Source organism: Heterodontus francisci, chromosome 7, assembly GCF_036365525.1.
Source record: "Heterodontus francisci isolate sHetFra1 chromosome 7, sHetFra1.hap1, whole genome shotgun sequence".
NCBI classification, from domain to species: Eukaryota; Metazoa; Chordata; class Chondrichthyes; order Heterodontiformes; family Heterodontidae; genus Heterodontus; species Heterodontus francisci.
The window spans coordinates 75,303,997-75,322,762 of record NC_090377.1 but is presented as its reverse complement, the minus strand read 5'-3'; the positions used below and the strand labels follow the sequence as shown (position 1 = coordinate 75,322,762).

At 43.7% G+C, this 18,766-nt stretch overlaps 1 protein-coding gene across 1 annotated transcript in view; it reads left to right on the top strand.

The window, feature by feature from the left end:
- cir1 (corepressor interacting with RBPJ, CIR1) overlaps positions 1-18,766 on the top strand; it is an 84,779-nt gene that overhangs the window by 40,202 nt on the left and 25,811 nt on the right. The window contains exons 6-7 of the mRNA XM_068035452.1: positions 3,093-3,141; positions 5,948-6,065. Of these exons, the coding sequence (XP_067891553.1) occupies positions 3,093-3,141; positions 5,948-6,065 (167 nt within the window). The remainder of the gene's footprint in view (positions 1-3,092; positions 3,142-5,947; positions 6,066-18,766) is intronic.

Here is an 18,766-nt window from a genome sequence, read left to right as displayed (position 1 = left end):
TGGTCTGTGGGTAAAATTCCGGATGCTAGCCCCCAAGTTTCTGTTATGACCAGGTGAGAAAGATGTCTAGGGGTCCCTTTCAGCCTTCGCCTGGTCTTAATGTAACAGGGTTTAATTTTAAACACACTGTGTTCTGAGCTCCCCCCTTGGTGAATCCCTGTTCTCCGCTTTCCAATTATAAGGCAAAGAAATGAGCACAAACAGACTTTCTTAGGTTTAAAGAAGAAAAGTGAAATTTACTAAAACTTAAACTCTAATTCGGTTAACGCCTACGGATACACGCCTTGCCCCACGCTAGCATATGCAATTAGAGACAGAAAAGAGCAGAAGAAAAAATAAAGTGGAGAGGTATGAGGCAATATCGGAAGAGTTTCTTGTTACTGTGCTTCGAGCTCACAGTAGAGTCCTTGCTTGTAGGTAATTGTTTTTCATTGGGCCCCAGTATTATTCTTAAACCTTGTTCACTGTAGGAGACTTTTCTCTCTTGGGGTTCATGTCTCTTCAATAGATTCCAAAGCTGGCGAGAACGAGGTGAGAACAGACAGGAGAGGCTGCAGCGAGCCAGCCATGAGAGGTCTTTTCAGTCCTGAAGCAAACCGCTTTCTGATTTCAAATTCTCCGCAGCCAATTTAAAACTCTCAGTTCAAAACTCTGCAACAGCCAGTTAGTCATGTGACTAAACTGGTCTGACCGCGTCTTCTGTGTATTGGGGAGCAGGGATTGGTTCCTTTGTTCCAACACTGTCTGCTAGTTTGCAAAAATGTCTTTCCGGCGAGGGGCCTGGCAATTCCTTGTGTTAGGCCCTCTTTTTTTTTCCCAGCAACAATTTTTAAGTTTAATGTCCATGTGGCAAAATTAATGTGCCTCCTTCTTGGCAGGTGGGGGCCTGCATGGCACAAGTAAAATATCTTGGATGGTCCTTAATTTGAACAACTCCTGGCTTTCTGCTGACTGAGGATTATGTATACTTACCAAGACAGCATATTTTTAAAAAACATTTTTTTCACAACATAAATAGGAGCTCGAGTAGTCCATTTGGCCCTTCGAGCCTGCTGCACCAGTCAATAAGATCATGGCTGATCTTCTGCCTCAATTCCACTTTCATACACTATCCCCTAGTACCCAAAAATCTATTGACCTCTGTCTTAAATATATTTTATAACTGAGCATCCATAGCTCTCTGGGGTAGAGAGTTCCAAAGATTCACAACCTTTTAAGTGAAGAAATTTCTCTTCATCTCAATCCTAAATGGCTGACCCCTTCTTCTGAGACTGTGACCCCATGTTCTAGATGCCCAACAAGGGAAATCATTTTCTCAGCATCTATCCTGTCAAGCCCCTTAAGAATTGTATATGTTTCAATTAGATCACCTCTCATTCTTCTAAATCCAGTGAATAAAGGCCTTGTCTACTTAGTCTCCCCTCATTGATCAATCACCTCATCCCACGATTCTAGTGAACCTTTGTTGCACTCCCTTGAGGGCAGGTATGTCTTTCCTTAGGTAAGGAGACCAGAACTGCACACAGTATTCCAGGTGTGACCTCACCAATATCCTGTACAATTGTTGTAAGACTTCTTTACTGTTCTACTCCAAACGATTTGTAGCAAAAGCTAACATACCATTTGCCTTCCTAATTGCTGGCTATACCTTTGTTCATTCTTTCATGGGATGTGGGCATCACTGGCAAGGCCAACATTTGTTGCCCATCCCTAATTTCCCTTGACAACTGAGTGACTTTCTCGGCCATTTCAGAGGGCAATTAAGAGTCAACTACATTGCTGTGGGTCTGGAGTCACATGTAGGCCAGACCAGGTAAGGACAGCAGATTTCCTTAAGTGAACCAGATGGGTTTTTACGACCGTAGTTTCACGGCACCATTACTGAGACTAGCTTTCAAATCCAGATATTTATTAAATATTAGAATTTAACTTCCACCAGCTACCGTGGTGGGATTTGAACCCATGCCCGGGGGCATTAGCCTGGGCCTCTGAGTTACTAACTTGTTCAGTGACATTACCACTATGCCACAGCCTCCACCTGCATGTTAACATTTCTGTGATTTATGTATAAGGACACCCAGGTCCCTCTGCGAACATTCCCAGTGTCTCAACCATTCAATAAATATTCTGCTTTCTTATTTTTCATACCAGTGAATAACTTCACACTTTGCCCCATACCCAACTTGTCTGCATCCCTCTGTGCATCCTCTTCACCGTTTATTTTTTCACCGAACTTTGTATCATCAGCAAATTTGAGTACGTTGCACTGAGTCCCCTCATCTAAGACATTAATGTAGGTTGTTAATAGCTGAGGCCCAAGTACTGATCCTTGCGGTACCCTACTAGTTACAGCTGCCAATTGAAAATGCCCCATATATTTCTACTCTTTTTTTTTTTTGTCCATTAACTAATCATTACACCATATCAATATATTAACCCCACTCCCATGAGTCCTAATTTTGTGTAATAACCTCTTGTGTGGCACCTTTATTGAATGTTTTTTGAAAATCAAGATACACTACATCCACTGGTTTCCCCTTATCCATCCTACTATTTAAATCCTCAAAAAACTCTTAGGAGTTTTGTCAAACACAATTTTACTTTCATAAATCCGTGTTGACTCTGCTTAATCATAGTATGATTTTCTAATGATTATGATTTTCTAAGTGCTCTGTTACCATGGGCTTAATAATAGATTTTAGCATTTTGCTAACTACTAATGTTAGGCTAACTGGCCGATAGTTCTGTTTGTTTTCTTCCTCCTTTCTTAAATAGTGGGGCTATGTTTGCAACATCAGCCTTCAGTACTGGCCAAAAATATGATTTGATTAGAAATGTGCAAATTGGCCACCACTCTGTTTAAACGAGAAATTGCTAAAGGTGTGCACAACAATTAGAACCAAACCTGTAACTGATGTATTATTTGTTTTATCTTGATATTGTATTCTAGCACCCTCTCCCATAATATGATTTCATTTTTCTGCTACAGAGGTGTTTCAAGAACTATTTTTAAATTATGGAAAGGATTACGATAATTGGGAGAGAAACCATAGATGGATTTGTTAAATGGTGACTTTTTTATTTGATACCAGATATGCCAAGGATGACATGAACATTAGAGATCAGCCTTTTGGAATCCAGGTGTGTACGAATTGCTCTTGACAGGAAAAACAATTTGAATACTGTTTCTACAGAGTGCATAATAGGTGGAGTTCAACTGTAGCCATTTTAGCCATCTTTCATTTCTGCAGTTTTGTAGTTACCAATTTATAAAGGTGATACTGATAAAGAAGTTCCATTGTGCGTTTTGGATTGCTGTGGTATTTCCCTATTTTACCCATTTATTGTTCAGTTGTCTGTTTCACTTTCTTCATGTTTTTGGCTCTCCATATTTCTGTGTTAATTCCTGCTTTGAATTATTTTGTTCTGTTTCTTCTTCTTTGATTTTATTCTTCATTATTTTGTTGAGAGTTTGAATTGTTCTGCACAACTATTACTTTTTTTTTGTTTCTCTCTCTACAGATGCTGCCTGATAGAGTTAACGTTTCAGGTCACTAACTTTTCATCAGAACTGGGAAAAGTCCTACCCTGGTCCCCTCCTTCACCTCTTTTTCCAGTACATTGATAACTGTATTGGTGCCATATCCTGCTCTCACCCTGAACTGGAAAACTTCATCAACTTTGCATCCAATTTCCACCCTTCTCTCACCTTCGCATGGTCTATCTCCAACTCTTCCTTTCCCTCCTTGACTTCTTGTCTCCATTTCTGGGGAAAACCTATCAACGAACATTCACTATAAGTCCAGTGACTCCCACAGCTACTTCAACTACACCTCCTCACACCCTGCTTCCTGTGAGGACTCCATTCCATTCTCCCAGTTTCTATGTTTCTGTCGCATCTGTTCTGATGATGCAATCTTCCATACCAGTGCTTCTGATATGTCTCCCTTTCTCCTCAACCGTGGTTGATGGGGGCCCTCGACCGTGTCTGCCCCATTTCCCGCACTTCTGCTCTCACCCCTTCCCCTCCCTCACAGAACCGTGATAGGGTTCCCCTTGTCCTCACCTTCTACCCCACCAGCCTCCGTATTCAATGGATCACCTTTTGTCATTTCCGCCACCTCCAGTGTGATGCCACCACCAAACGCACCCCCCCCCCCCCCCACTGCCCCCTTCAGCATTCTGAAGGGACTGTTCCTTCATGCTACACCCTGGTTCACTCCTCAGTCACCTCCTCCCCTTCCCAAGGTACCTTTCTATGCAAGCGCAGGAGATGCAACACCTGCCCTTTTACCTCCTCTCTCTCCTCACCATTTAAGGCCTCGAACACGTCATCCAGTGAAACCACAATTTGCATGTACTTCCTTCAATTTAGTATACTGTATTCGCTGCTCACAATGCGGCCTGCTGTACACTGGGGAGACCAAGCACAGATTGGGTGACCACTTTGCGGAACGCCTCTGATCAGTCCACAAACATGACCCCCAGCTTCCGGTCACCTGTTGTTTTAGTTTCTTCACCTTGCTCTCTGTCCTCGGCCAACTGCAGTGTTTCAGTGAAGCTCAATGTAAGCTCGAGGAACAGCACCTCATCTTTCGATTAGGCACATTACAGATTTCTGGACTCAACGTTGAATTCAACAATTTCAGTTTATAATCTCCACGCAACCCACCTACCACCCCCCCCCCCCCCCCCCCCAACACCACCAGTTTAGTTTCCTCAACTTTGCAGGTTTCGGCTGCAGTCTCATTTTTCCCTTGTTTCAGCTTTCAGATCCATTCACACCTCCTGTAGACACAACTTTTGTTTCTTTTCTTGTCCCATTGGCTCTGCACCACCTACTCTTTTGTCATTTAATCTCTCCTGTCTTCCACCCTGTCACAGACCTTTTAGTTTCCTTTTTCCACCCTCCCCCTTTTCACTTGCTTAAAATCGCTTATATTTATAACTTTTCTCAGTTCTGATGAAAGGTCATCCAGCTGAAACATTAACGATGTTTCTCTCAGATGCTGTCTGACCTGCTGAGTATTTCCAGCATTTTCTGTTTTTATTTCAGGTTTCCAGCATCCACAGTATTTTGCTTTTATTTTCACTGAATCATGTGTTGCCTGTGTCACTGAATGTTAGAAGCCGGGTGTGTGCGTGTGTAAATGTATATAATATGTATCACAGTGGTTTCACTTCAGGAATCTGGTTTTGAATTGTTTTTCTGGCGATAGAGGCTAGATGTGGAATTGGTGCACAATAGCCAACAGCTTGGCAAGCTGACATTAAATTGATCATCTTGCTCAGGGGGTTATAAAAATAGCCACTGAAGACTGTAAAAATATGCACTGATTCATTAGATGCGTGTTTCTGAGGTTGGGTGCCATAGAGGCAGCTTTGGATCCAGCCATGTTGTATCTGACTAGGAAGTGCTTGATGATGACCATTGGGAATAAGTTTCCCATCTCCAAGCAAAGATATGCATCACTTTACGAGAAAAGGAATGCAATGTAAGGAAAGTTGTTCAGAATTCTTCAGAAATAATTTTGGATCCAAACTGACAGTTGCACAATGCAGTTCTATCTTTCTACAGACTATAAAGTGCCAAGCCAGTTTTCAATTCTGTGATGTAGATTGTCTGTCATGCATACTGTTGATGTACTAGTTTGCTGTGTCATGAAGTGCAAGGAATTGTTTTGTTGAAGTCATATTGGTCAGTTGAGAGTTGCATTCATGGACCAAATGACCATTGCAAATACTAATTCTCCTTCCACAACTTCCCACAAAAAATATTAAACAGTTTTTCCATTATCTCTAATGTGCGATTGCTTTACTGGATAGTTGTTTTACTTGGAAAGGACATATTCAAGCTAGGAAACTTTTGTTTCTAGGTGTGAAGGTGAATACCTTCGCCAACTATCTTTATCCTTTTGAGCAGTAATGATGTGCTTCTCCTGTTTAGGTGCGGAATGTTAGGTGCATCAAGTGTCATAAGTGGGGTCATGTGAATACAGATCGCGAATGTCCACTATTTGGTCTTTCTGGAATCAATGCCAGCTCGGTTTCCACAGATGGTGCAGGTATGTATGACATTTTATCTTGGCAGAGGTCTGAACTATATGACTTGCATTGTTATTCTTAATCCCAAAGAATAATAGCATAACTCCTAATAGCAGGGCAACATAGTTAATGAGACCAAGTCACCCCAGTATGTAACTAATCTCAGCAGTATTAAAGAACAGTCCCAACACTAGCATTATTATAATGGTAAAAAAAATGCTGTTTCAGGAATTTGGTGTTCCTAAGCTATAGATTCCTAATAGTATTGATTATTTTAAATCTTTCCGAATCAAAATGCCTTAGCTAAATTTTGGTGTACTAATCCTTCAAGTGAAACAAGCTTTCCAATGCAGTATTACAATACTGGTGTAGTTAAAGGGAAAATGTATGTTGGGGCAAATTGAAGTATAGAAAATCAAGTGAGCAGTATTACAAAGGTGGACTGTGGAGGAACATTGCAAGGAAAATGGAGTGGTCAATAGGGTTATGGATGGTACACAGATTGAGTAGAACAAGGAGAGACAGCTCGCTGCAATCAGTATCATTGGTGACCTTAACTAGGGCATTCTCCATGCAGTGTGATGGTTGGAAATCAAATGGGAGACACACAAAACAAGGAATGGTTGAAGAGTATATAGAATCATAGAAAGTTTAAGGCAGAGAAAGAGGCCACTTGGCCCATTGTGTCTGTGCCGACTGAAAAATGATCCACCCATTCTAATCCCTCCTTCCAGCATTTGGTCCGTAGCCCTGCAGATTACGGCACTTGAGGTGCATATTCAGACTCCTTTTGAATGAGTTGAGGGTTTCTGCCTCAACTACCCTTTCAGGCAGTGACTTCCAGACCCCCGCCACCCTCTGGGTGAAAATATTTTTCCTCAACTCCCCTCTAATTTTTCTACCAATCACTTTAAATCTATGGCCCCTAGTCACTGACCTCTTTGCTAAGGTGAATAGACCCTTCACTGCCCCTCTATCCAGGCCCCTCAAAATTTTGTACATTTCAATCAGATCTCCCCTCAGCCTTCTCTGTCCCGAGGAGAACAACCCCAGCTATCCAATCTTTCCTCATAGCTGCATTTTTCCAGTCCCGGCAACATACTCGTAAATCTCCTCTGTACCTTCTCTCGTGCAATTACATTCTTTCTGTAATGAGGTGACCAGAACTGCACACAGTACTCAAGTTGTGGCCCAACCAATGAGTTATACAGTTACAGCATAGCCTCCCTGCTGTTATATTCTACATATCGGCTAATAAAGGAAAGGATTCCATATGCCGCCTTAACGACCTTATCGACCTGTCCTACCTTTAGGGATCTGTGGACATTCACTCCAAGGTCCCTCACTTCCTCTACACTTCTCAGTATTTTCCCATTAATCGTGTATTCTTTTGCCTTGTTTGACCTCCCCAAATGCATCACCTCACACTTCTCTGGGTTGAATTCCATTTGCCACTTTTCTGCCCATCTGACCAGACCATCAATATCATCCTGCAGCTATCCTCCTCGCTATCTACCACACGGCCAATTTTTGTGTCGTCTGTAAACTTCTTGATCATGCCCCCTACATTTATGTCCAAATCATTAATAAATAGCACAAAAATCAGGGGACCCAGTACTGAGCCCTGCAGAACGCCACTGTAAACAGCCCTCCAGTCACAAAAACACCCGGCAACAATTACCCTTTGTTTCCTGCCACTGAGCCAATTTTGTATCCACCTTGCTGCATTTCCCTGGATCCCATGAGTTTTTATTTCTTTAACCAGTCTGCCATGTGGGACCTTGTCAAAAGCCTTGCTAAAATCCATGTAGACCACATCAACTGCACTACCCTCATCTATCTTCCTTGTTACTTCAAAAAATTCGATGAAGTTGGTCAAACAAGATCTTCCCTTAACAAATATGAAGCTAAGCTTTTACAATATGTTCATGTATTGTAGAGAAAATAAAACAAATTAAAGACAAGCCAGTAGCGTGACACCAGAGGGATCAAGCTTTTTCTTTAGATAAAGGAGGGAGTGATGATGGTAGTAAAAGAGAGCTGTCCCAATTTGTGAGCCACCAGTCACATATGGCTAATTGGGAATCCCAATGTGGTTAATTATATTTTTGGTTAGTAAATAAGAAAATGAGTAACAGACACTGTCGATAATTGGGCTCCCATCTTCCACACTTCATAAGCTCATTGAACTCATCCAAAACTCTGCTGCCTTTATCTTAACTCACACCAAGTCCCATTCACTCCTGTGCTCACTGACCTAACTTGGCTCCTGGTCCAGCAACGCCTCAATTTTGGGGTTCCATAGAATCATAGAATGGTTAGAGCACAGAAGGAGGCCATTTGGCCCGTCGTGTCCATGCCAACTCTACAAGAGCAACTCTCTTAGTCCCACTCCCCTGCCCTTTCCCCATAGCCTTGCAAATTTTTTTCTGTTAAGGTAATTATCCAGTTCTCTTTTGAAAGCCTCCATTTAATCTGTCTCCGCCACACTCTCAGGCAGTGCATTCCAGATCCTAAGCACTTGCTGCACGAAAGCATTTTCCTCTTGTCGCAGTTGCTTCCTTTGCCAATCACCTTAAATTGGTGTCCTCTGATTTCTGACCCTTCCACCAACAGGAACAGTTTCTCCTTATCTACTCTGTCCAGACCCCTCATGATTTTGAACACCTGTGTGAAATCTCCTCTGCAGAGTACAGTCCCAGCTTCTCCAATCCATCCACGTAACTGAAGTTCTTCATCCCTGGAATCATTCTCGGGAATCATTTCTGCACCCTCTCTAATGCCTTCACATCCTTCCTAAGGTGTGGTGCCTAGAATTGGACGCACAACTCCAGTTGAGGCCAAACCAGTGTTTTATACAGGTTCACCATAACTTACTTGCTTTTGTACTCTTCGCTCCTATTTATAAAGTCCAGGATCCCATATGCTTTATTAATTGCTTTCTCAACCTACCCTGTCACCTTCAATGATTTGTGCACATGTACACCCCAGGTCCCTCTGCTCCTGCACCCCCTTTAGAATTGTACCCTTTGCTTTATATTGCCTCTCCAGTCCTTCATACCAAAATGAATCACTCCACACTGCATTAAATTTCATCTGCCACTTGTCTGCCCATTCCACCAGCCTGTCAATGTCCTCTTGAAGTTTCTTACTATCCTTCTCACAGTTCACAATACTTCCAAGTTCTGTGTCATCTGCAAATTTTGAAATTGTGCCCTATGCACCTGAGTCTAGGCCATTAGCATATATCAAGAAAAGCAGGGGTCCTTGCAACAACCCTGGGGAACCCCACTGTATACCTTCCACCGGTCCGAAAAACAACCATTAACCACTACTCTTTGTTTCCTGTGTTACGGCTAGCTGGTGAGAAGTGGGTGGTTCCCATTGTTCAACTCCTCACCTGACCGCAGCAAGTTTTGTTATTAGGGTTTTATTTGTCAAAGAAACAGACAGTGACAAGTTTTGTTGTAGGCTTCAAAACAGAAAATCAATTGTCTATTGAACAATACGCCTTATCCTGAATTGCCGCAACCGCGTTCACTCAGGTATTTTCTAGCGCGCGCATACACACACACACACACACACAGACAAGAAGAGACAAATAGTGAGGAAAAAGGGGTAAATGATTATAAATGGGAGGGTAGGTTTCGGGGGAAATAGAGTTCTCGTGGGTTACAGGCCTGAGGTGATTGTCAATTTCTCTCTTGGTTGAAAGTTCAGTTGAAGACAGAATCACTTCTAATTCACTGCTGTCTAGTGTAGATGTAGGATTCTACAGGGCACGTACCTTCTGGTTTGCTGGAAGCAAGTTTCTGGATGCTGCTTTACTTTTTCTTTCTGCCAGTGTCTCTCTCTAGGCTGCTTTTTTTTAAAAAGATAAAGCTGTGTTATTTCTCTCCTCCTGGTAGGAGATGCTTTGGTCTCTTCCCATGGTGATCGCACAATGGCCCAGGATGTGGCTACTTCACATCATCTTTGTTTCAGAAGAAGACATTCAATTTTTGAATGTTTTAAGATGGGTGTAGGATGGGTTCAATTGACACCTCTTAGCTTTGAATATTTTCCTTTATCATTTTCAGACAGTTTGAATACACAAAGGCCAATCCTTTTTCCTTCGGCAGACATTTTGGAGCATTGTTCACTTTTTAAAATAAAGCTCCATTTTTTAAAAGACAAAGTCAGTTTTTATAACTCTTCAGATTTTGTTCATAATTTGTATTATCGCACTTACAGTCTGCGTCACTCAACCAATTTTGTATCCATACTGCTACAGTCACTTTCATTCTATGGGCTTTAACTTTGCTGACAAGTTATGTGGCACTTTATCAAATGCCTTGTGGAAATCCATGTACAGCACGTCAACCACATTACCCTCATCAGCCCTCTCTGTTACATCGTCAAAAAACTCAAGCAAGTTAAATACGATTTGCCCTTAACAAATCCATGCTGGCTTTCCTTAATTGATCCACATTTGTCCAAGTGACAATTTAATTTTGTCCCGGATTATCATTCCTAAAAGCTTTCCCACCACCGACTGACTGGTCTGTAGTTGCTGGGCTTGTCCCTCCTTCCTTGTGTGTAACATTTGCAATTCTCCAATCCTTTGGTACCACCCCTATATCTAAAGAGGATTGGAAGATTTATGGCCAGTGCCTCTACAATTTCTACCCTTTCTACACTTCGTATACTTGGATGCATTTCATCCAGTCATGTGGACTTATCAACTTTAAGTACAGCTAGCCTATCTAATACTTCCTCTATCAATTTTTTGCCCATCCAGTGTCTTTCACCATGACTGAGGCACCATTCTCCTTGGTAAAGACTGATGCAAAGCACTCATTTAGTACCTCAACCATGCCCCCATATCCATGCGTAAACCCCCTTTTTGGTCCCTAATCAGCTCCACTCCTCCTTTTTACCACCTTTTTTACTATTTATATGCTTGTAGAAGACTTTTGAATTTCCTTTTATGTTAGCTGCCAGTCTATTCTCATACTTTCTCTTTGCTTCTCTTATTTCTATTTTCACTTCCCCTCTGAACTTTCTATATTCAGCCTGGTTCTCAACTGTTTCATCCACCTGACATCTGTCATATGCACCTTTGGTTTGCTTAATCTTACTGTTTATCTGTTTCGTCATCCAGGGAGCTTAGGATTTGTTTGTCCTACCTTTTCCCTCTTGTGGGAATGTATCTCGACTGTACCTGAACGATCTCCTCTTTAAAGGCAGTCCATTGTTCCATTACAGTTTTGCATTCCAGTCTTTGATTCCAATCTACTTGGGCCAGATCCGTTCTCACTCCATTGAAGTCGGCCCTCCCCGTGTTAATTATCTTAACTCTGGATTGCTCCTTGTCCTTTTCCTGAGCTAACCTAAACCTTATGATGGTATGGTCACTGTCCCCTAAATGTTCCTCTACTGACCCTTGATCCACTTGACCCACCTCATTCCCCAGAACCATATCCAACAGTGCCTCCTTTCTCGTTGGACTGGAAACATACTGATCTAGAACATTCTCCTGAACACACTTCATAAACTCATGCCCCTCTCTGCCCTTTACACTATTACTATCCCAGTCTATATAAGAATTAAAGTCCCCATTATAACTACTCAATAATTCTTGCACCTCTCTGTAATGCCATTGCAAATTTGTTCCTCTATATCTTTCCCACTCGTGAAGGCCTATAAAACGCCCAGTAGTGCGACGGTTACCTCCATTATTTTTTGAATTCTAACCAAATAGATTCTGTCCTTGATCCCTCTAGGACATCCTCTCTCTCCAGCACTGTAATGTTCTCCATCAAAATTGCTTCCCCTCCTCCTTTCTTTGCTTTCCTATCTTTCCTGAACACCTTGTATCCAGAAATATTTGGGATCCAGTCCTGTCCTTTTTGAGCCAGGTCTCTGTTATCACCACAACATCATATTCCCATGTGGCTATCTGCACCTGCAGCGCACCAACTTTATTTACCACACTCTGCGCATTCACATACATGCATAGTAAATCTAATTTGGACCTTTTTACATTTGTGTTACTCCGATCCCATCTAATAACTTATTGTTTCCTATTCTAGTGCTATCTGTCTATGCACCTTGTTTTTCCTTTCTAATATTATCTCCTGGTTCCCATCCCCCTGCCAGGTTAGTTTAAACTCTCCCCAATAACACAAGCAAATCCCCTCACAAGGACATTGGTCCCAGCTCTGTTCATGTGTTACCGTCTGGCCTGTACAGGCCCCATCACCCCAAAACTGGTCCCAATGACCCAGGAATCTAAAGCCCTCCCTCCTGAACCATCTCTCCAGCCACGCATCTGCTGTACCCTCCTATTTGTATACTAACTAGCGCATGGTATTGGGAGTAATCCAGAGATTACTACCTTTTGAGGTCCTGCTTTCTTGTTTCTTTCCGAGCTCCCTAAACTCTGCCTGCAGGACTGTACCCCTCTTTCAACCTATGTCATTTGGTACCAAGATGGACCGCAGCTGCTGGCTGTTCACCCTTCCCCTCAGTGTTTTGCAGCTGCTCAGTGACATCCTTGACCCTGGCACCAGGGAGGCAGCATACCATCCTGGATTCACATATGTGGCTGCACAAAAGCCTGTTGTTCTCCCATCGAATCCCCTGTCACTATTGATTTCCCAATCTTCCTCTTGCCCCCCTCTATAGGCGAACCAGCCTTGGTGCTGTGGACTTGCTTCAGCTGCACTCCCTAGAGAAACCATCACTCTCATAGAGTCATACAGCACAGAAATAGGCCCTTCGGCCCATCGTGTCTGTGTCGGCCATCGAGCATCTATCTACTCTGATCCCATTTTCCAGCACTTGGCCCGTAGCCTTGTATGCTATGATGTTTCAAGTGCTCATCTAAATACTTCTTAAATGTTGTGAGGGTTCCTGCCTCTACCACCTCTTCAGGCAGTGCGTTCCAGATTCCAACCACCCTCTGGGTGAAAAATGTTTTCCTCAAATCCCCTCTAAACCTCCTGCCCCTTACCTTAAATCTATGCCCCTGGTTATTGACACCTCCACTAAGGGAAAAAAATTCTTCCTATCTACCCTATCTATGCCCCTCATAATTTTGTATACTTCAATCAGGTCCCTCCCTCAGCCTTCTCTGCTGTAAGGAAAACAACCCTAGCCTATCCAGTCTCTCTTCATAGCTGAAATGCTCCAGCCCAGGCAACATCCTGGTGAATCTTCTCTGCACCCTCTCCAGTGCAATCACATCCTTCCTATAGTGTGGCAACCAGAACTGTACACGGTGCTCCAGCTGTGGCCAAACTAGCGTTTTATACAGCTCCATCATAACCTCCCTGCTCTTATATTCTATGCCTCAGCTAATAAAGGCAAGTATCCCATATGCCTTCCTAACCACCTTATCTACCTGTGCTGCTGCCTTCAGTGATCTATGGACAAGTACACCAAGGTCCCTCTGACCCGCTGTACTTCCTCGGGTCCTACAATCCATTGTATATTCCCTTGCCTTGTTAGTCCTCCCAAAATGCATCACCTCGCACTTCTCAGTATTAAATTCCATTTGTCACTGCTCTGCCCATCTTACCAGCACATCTATATCGTACTGTAATCTAAGGATTTCCTCCTCACTATTTACAACAACACCAATTTTCGTGTCATCTGCAAACTTACTGATCGTGTCTCCTATATTCACGTCTAAATCATTAATGTACATTACAAACAGCAAGGGTCCCAGCACCGATCCCTGTGGTGCACCACTGGTCACAGGCTTCCAATCGCAAAAACAACCCTCAACCATCACCCTCTGCTTCCTACTGCTAAGCCAATTTTGGATCCAATTTGCTAAATTGCTCTGGATCCCATGGGCTCTTACCTTCTTGACCAATCTCCCATGCGAGATCTTATCAAAAGCCTTACTGAAGTGTATATAGACTACATCAACTGTTTTACCCTGCGAGGCAAGGGAGGAGATTGCAGGGGCTCTGACACAAATCTAGTCACCTCCTCGAAAAATTCAATCATATTTGTTAGACATGATCTCCCGCTGTCAAAGCCATGCTGACTATCCCTGATTAATCCCTGCCTCTCCAAGTGGAGATTAATCCTGTCCCTCAGAATTTTTTCCAGTAGTTTCCCTACCGCTGATGTTAGATTCACTGGTGTGTAATTACCTGTTTTTTTCCCTACTGCCCTTCTCGAATAAGGGTACCACATTCGCTGTCCTCCAGTCCTCTGGCACCTCTCCTGTGGCCGGAGAGGATTTGAAAATTTGTGTCGGAGCCCCTGCAAATCTCCTCCCTTGCCTCACATAGCAGCCTGGGATACATCTCATTTGGGCCTGGGCATTTATCCACTTTTCAGCCCGCTAAAACTACTAATACCTCCTCCCTTTCAATGCTAATTTGTTCAAGTATATCACAATCCCCCTCCCTGATCTCTACACCTACATTGTCCTTTGGCATAGTGAACACAGATGAAAAGCAATCATTTAAAACCTCACCTATGTCCTCCGGCTCCACACACTTTGCCACTTTGGTCCCTAATGGGCCCTACACTTGTTCTGGTTATCCTCTTGCCCTTAATATACTTATAAAACACCTTGGGATTTTCCTTTATCTTGCCCGCCAGTGTTTTTTCATGCCCCCTCTTTGCTCTCCTAATTACTTTTTTAAGTACCCCCCTACACTTCCTATACTCCTCTAGGGCCTCTGCTGTTTTCAGCCCTCTGAATCTGCCATAAGCTTCCTTTTTTTTCCTTATCTAATCCTCTATATTCCTTGATATCCAGGGTTCCCTGGCCTTGTTGGTCCTACCCTTCAACTTTACAGGAATATGTTGGCCTTGAACTCTCTCAATTTCTTTTTTGAATAACTCCCACTGGTCTGATGTAGACTTTCCTACAAGTAGCTGCTCCCAGTCCACTTTGGCCAGATCCTGTTTTATCACATTGAAATCAGCCTTCCCCCAATTCAGTACCTTTTATTTCCGGTCCATCTTTGCCCTTTTCCATAACTACCTTAATTCTTAGCGTTATGGTCACTATCCCCGAAATGCTCTCCAACTGACAGTTCTACCACTTGTCCGGCTTCATTCCCTAAGATTAGGTCCAGTACTGCTCCTTCTCTTGTTGGACTTTCTACGTGCTGGCTCAAAAAGCTCTCCTGGATATACTTTAAGAATTCTGCCCCCTTTAAGCCTTTTTCACGAAGACTATCCCAGTTAATATTGGGGAAGTTGAAATCCCCTACTATTATTTTTACACCTGTCTGAGATTTGCCTACATATCTGCTCCTCTATCTCTCCCTGACTGTTTGGAGGCCTGTAGTACACGCCCAGCCAAGTGATTGCCCCCATTTTGTTTTTAGGTTCTACCCATATGGCCTCATTTGAGGAACTTTCTAAGATATCATTCCTCCTTACTACAGTAATTGACTCCTTGATCAATAGTGCAATGTCACCTCCTCTTTTACAACCCCCCCCCCCCCCCCCCCAGTCATGCTTGAAGATTCTATACCCTGGAATATTGAGCTGCCAGTCCTGCCCTTCCTCAACCATATCTCTGTGATAGCAATAATATCATATTCCCATGTGTTAATCCATGCCCTCAATTCATCTGCTTTACTTGTAAGACTCCTTGCGTTAAAATAGATGCAATCCAGCCTTGCGTTATTCGTTTGTGCCTTAACAGGTCTATATTTGCTCTGCCTTCCAGACTGACTTAGTTTGTGTTCTATATTTGGCTGTTCATCACCCCCTACTGTACCTCCACTCTGTATCCCATCCCCCTGCCAAATTAGTTTAAACCTCCCCCCCCCCCCCCCCCCCCCCACCCGCCCAAACAGCACTAGCAAACCTCCCTGCAAGGATGTTGGTCCCGTTCCGGTTCAGGTGCAACCTGTCCGACTTATACAGGTCCCACCTTCGCCAGAAACAGACCCAGTGATCCAGGAAACTAAAGCCCTTCCTCCTGAACCATCCCTTCAGCCATGCATTCATCTGCTCTATCCTTCTATTCCTATACTCACTAGCATGTGGCACCGGGAGTAATCCAGAGATTACAGCCTTTGAAGTCCTGCTTTTTAATCTGCTACCTAGCTCCCTAAATTCTTGTTACAGGACCTCATCCCTCTTTCTACCTATGTTGTTGGTACCAATGTGAATCACGACCTCTGACTGTTCACTCTCCCCCTTCAGAATGACCTGCAACCGCTCCGTGACTTCCTTGACCCTAGCACCAGAGAGGCAACATACCATCCTGGAGTCATGTTTGCAGCCACAGAAATGCCTATCTGTACCCCTTACGATAGAATCCCCTATCATTATAGCTGTCCCATTCTTTTTCCTCCCCTCCTGTGCAGCTGAGCCACACGTGGTGCCACAGACTTATCCCTTCCTGCATTCCCCTGAGAATCTATCTCCCCCAACAGTATCCAAAGTGGAAAATCTGTTAGATAGGGAGATGGACCCAGGGGACTCCTGCCTAGTTCTTCTACTCTGCCTGGTGGTCACCCGTTCCCTTTCTGCCTGAGCAGTCTTTATTTGCGGTGTGACCACCTCCCTGTACGTGCTATCCAGGATGATCTCAGCCTCGCGGATGCTCCACAATGTCTCCAGCCGCTGCTCCAGATCCGAAATGTGGATTTCGAGTAGCTACAGCTAGAGACACTTCCTACACATGTGTTTGCCCTGGACACTGGAAGTGTCCCTGACTTCCCACATTGCACTGGAGGCGCACTCCACGCTGCCGAGCTGCCCTGCTGTGACTTGCCCTTAATTTGCTCCCTTAAATAACTCAAAAATTAGAGATTATTTACACTAGGGATCTTGATTCCCTAAAAAGCACTACTTGCTACATAAAAAAAACTGTAGACCTTACCCTTTCTCTTTGCTTTAGTTACTAACCCAGCTATTTACTAATACTCCCTAACAGCAGTTACTCACCAACCAATCACCTTGCAGCTTTCCTGTGATGTCACTGTTCACTTTGTTTTCAAACTCCGGCGCACCTGGACTCCTCTCCGCTGCTCTCCCAGGTGGTAAGTGCTCTTGGCCGCGATCCTCGGGCTCTATTTATCAGCTACCCGCTCCGTCTTCCAGACGGTAAGAACTGAATACTGGTTGGAGAGTGAGATGCACTCAGGGTCTACTTACTGCACTACCTGCTCAGTCCTCCTTGACTGCCTGGCGGTCAACCATTCCCTCTCTGCCTGCATACCCTTAAGCTGTGGGGTGACCACATCTGTCAACGTGCTATCCATGAAACTCTGAGCCTCGCGGATGTACCGCAGTGATGCCAGTTGCTGCTCAAGCTCTGAAACCCGGAATTCAAGCTGCTGTAACTGGCAACACTTCTTGCATATGTGGGTGTCCGTGTTGCATTTAAAAGTTCTTCTTTCCTGCTGTGCATTGCTGCTCTGCATGTGGTTCCCACACTCTATTTAAAGGCTCTGCTCTCCCACTGTGCATTGCTGCTCTGCCCACAGGCAGTCTGGCCTCTTGGGAAAAATGCTTCTGGAATTGTGCCACAAAAAGGAGACACCATGATCAGCTGGGAGGATGTCAGGAGAGGAAATTCGCAGAAATAGAAGAAGGGATTTTAAAAAAAATCTTTGTTTTGTATAGCATGCTCTGTTATGGTTAATTCCGTTACTGGCATGCTTATCCAGAGTTCAATACAGCACTAGTAAACTTAATGAGCTGCTTGTATCTGACCCCAGTAGTCTGTTTGACCGTGAAACTGGATTAGGCAGCAAGTGGTGGGGATTCACAGCTATAGTTCTTAGCAGCAGTACAGATCTGAGCTATTGGTCTTCCATGGAGACAAACAGTTTGTTTTTAAAATAAATGTATTCAGCATTGGAAGGACAGTTTCTTTAAAAGGAATAAACTGTGCAAAATCGGACCAGGTAGCGCACATTGTTTGGGCGCAACAAATCCCATTGGGGGGCCAAAATGCTATCCGTTGTGCAGGCTTACTTCGTTTGTGAATCCCGCCAGATAACGATTTGGTAAAGGCATTGATGCAGAGCAGGCAGATCATGATGTCAATCAGTGTGGAAGGCTAAGTTGACACCAGTGCTGCCGTTGGAGCTCCACGCTCCAGCCAACCACGCTCTCTTAAACTCACACAGCTTAACACGCATTAAGCAGCATGAGGACCACCCACTGGCCCTATTTAAAGGGATCATCGGCTACTTACAGGTTATTTTCTGGTTGACAACTTCTTCTGTCCATTATAATAATTCATCAAGTGTTTGATGCTTTCCATAGTTGTTTCAAGTTGCAAAAATCTACAGGGAGTGGTGTGGCAGGTTCTGAAGGATTTTTTGTTGACTTCAGTGAATCTGCACAAACCGGATGCTTCCAGACATGTTGCACTAGTAGGCCTTCCCCTTGGAATAGAGTATGAATGGGAGTATATGCAAAGGCCATGCGGAGCAGGATAAGCAGCTAGAAGAAATGGCAGCTGGAGAAGGGCTCCTTAGCAGGAGGCCATATCTGCCCAGGGTGTTCAGGGAGCAATCCACCTTCTACCTGAACCTCAACAAGGAACAATGTGTAAGATGTCTGCACTACAAAAACGCCATCCTCGCTGAAATCTGACAACTGTTGCAACCACAACTCCAACCTTAGAGCAGAGCAAGGACCACATCACCAGAGACTGCGAAGGCGACCGTGGCAATGAACTTTTATGCATCTGGTTGTTTCCCAAGCTGCAGATATTCGCAATATCTCACATTTT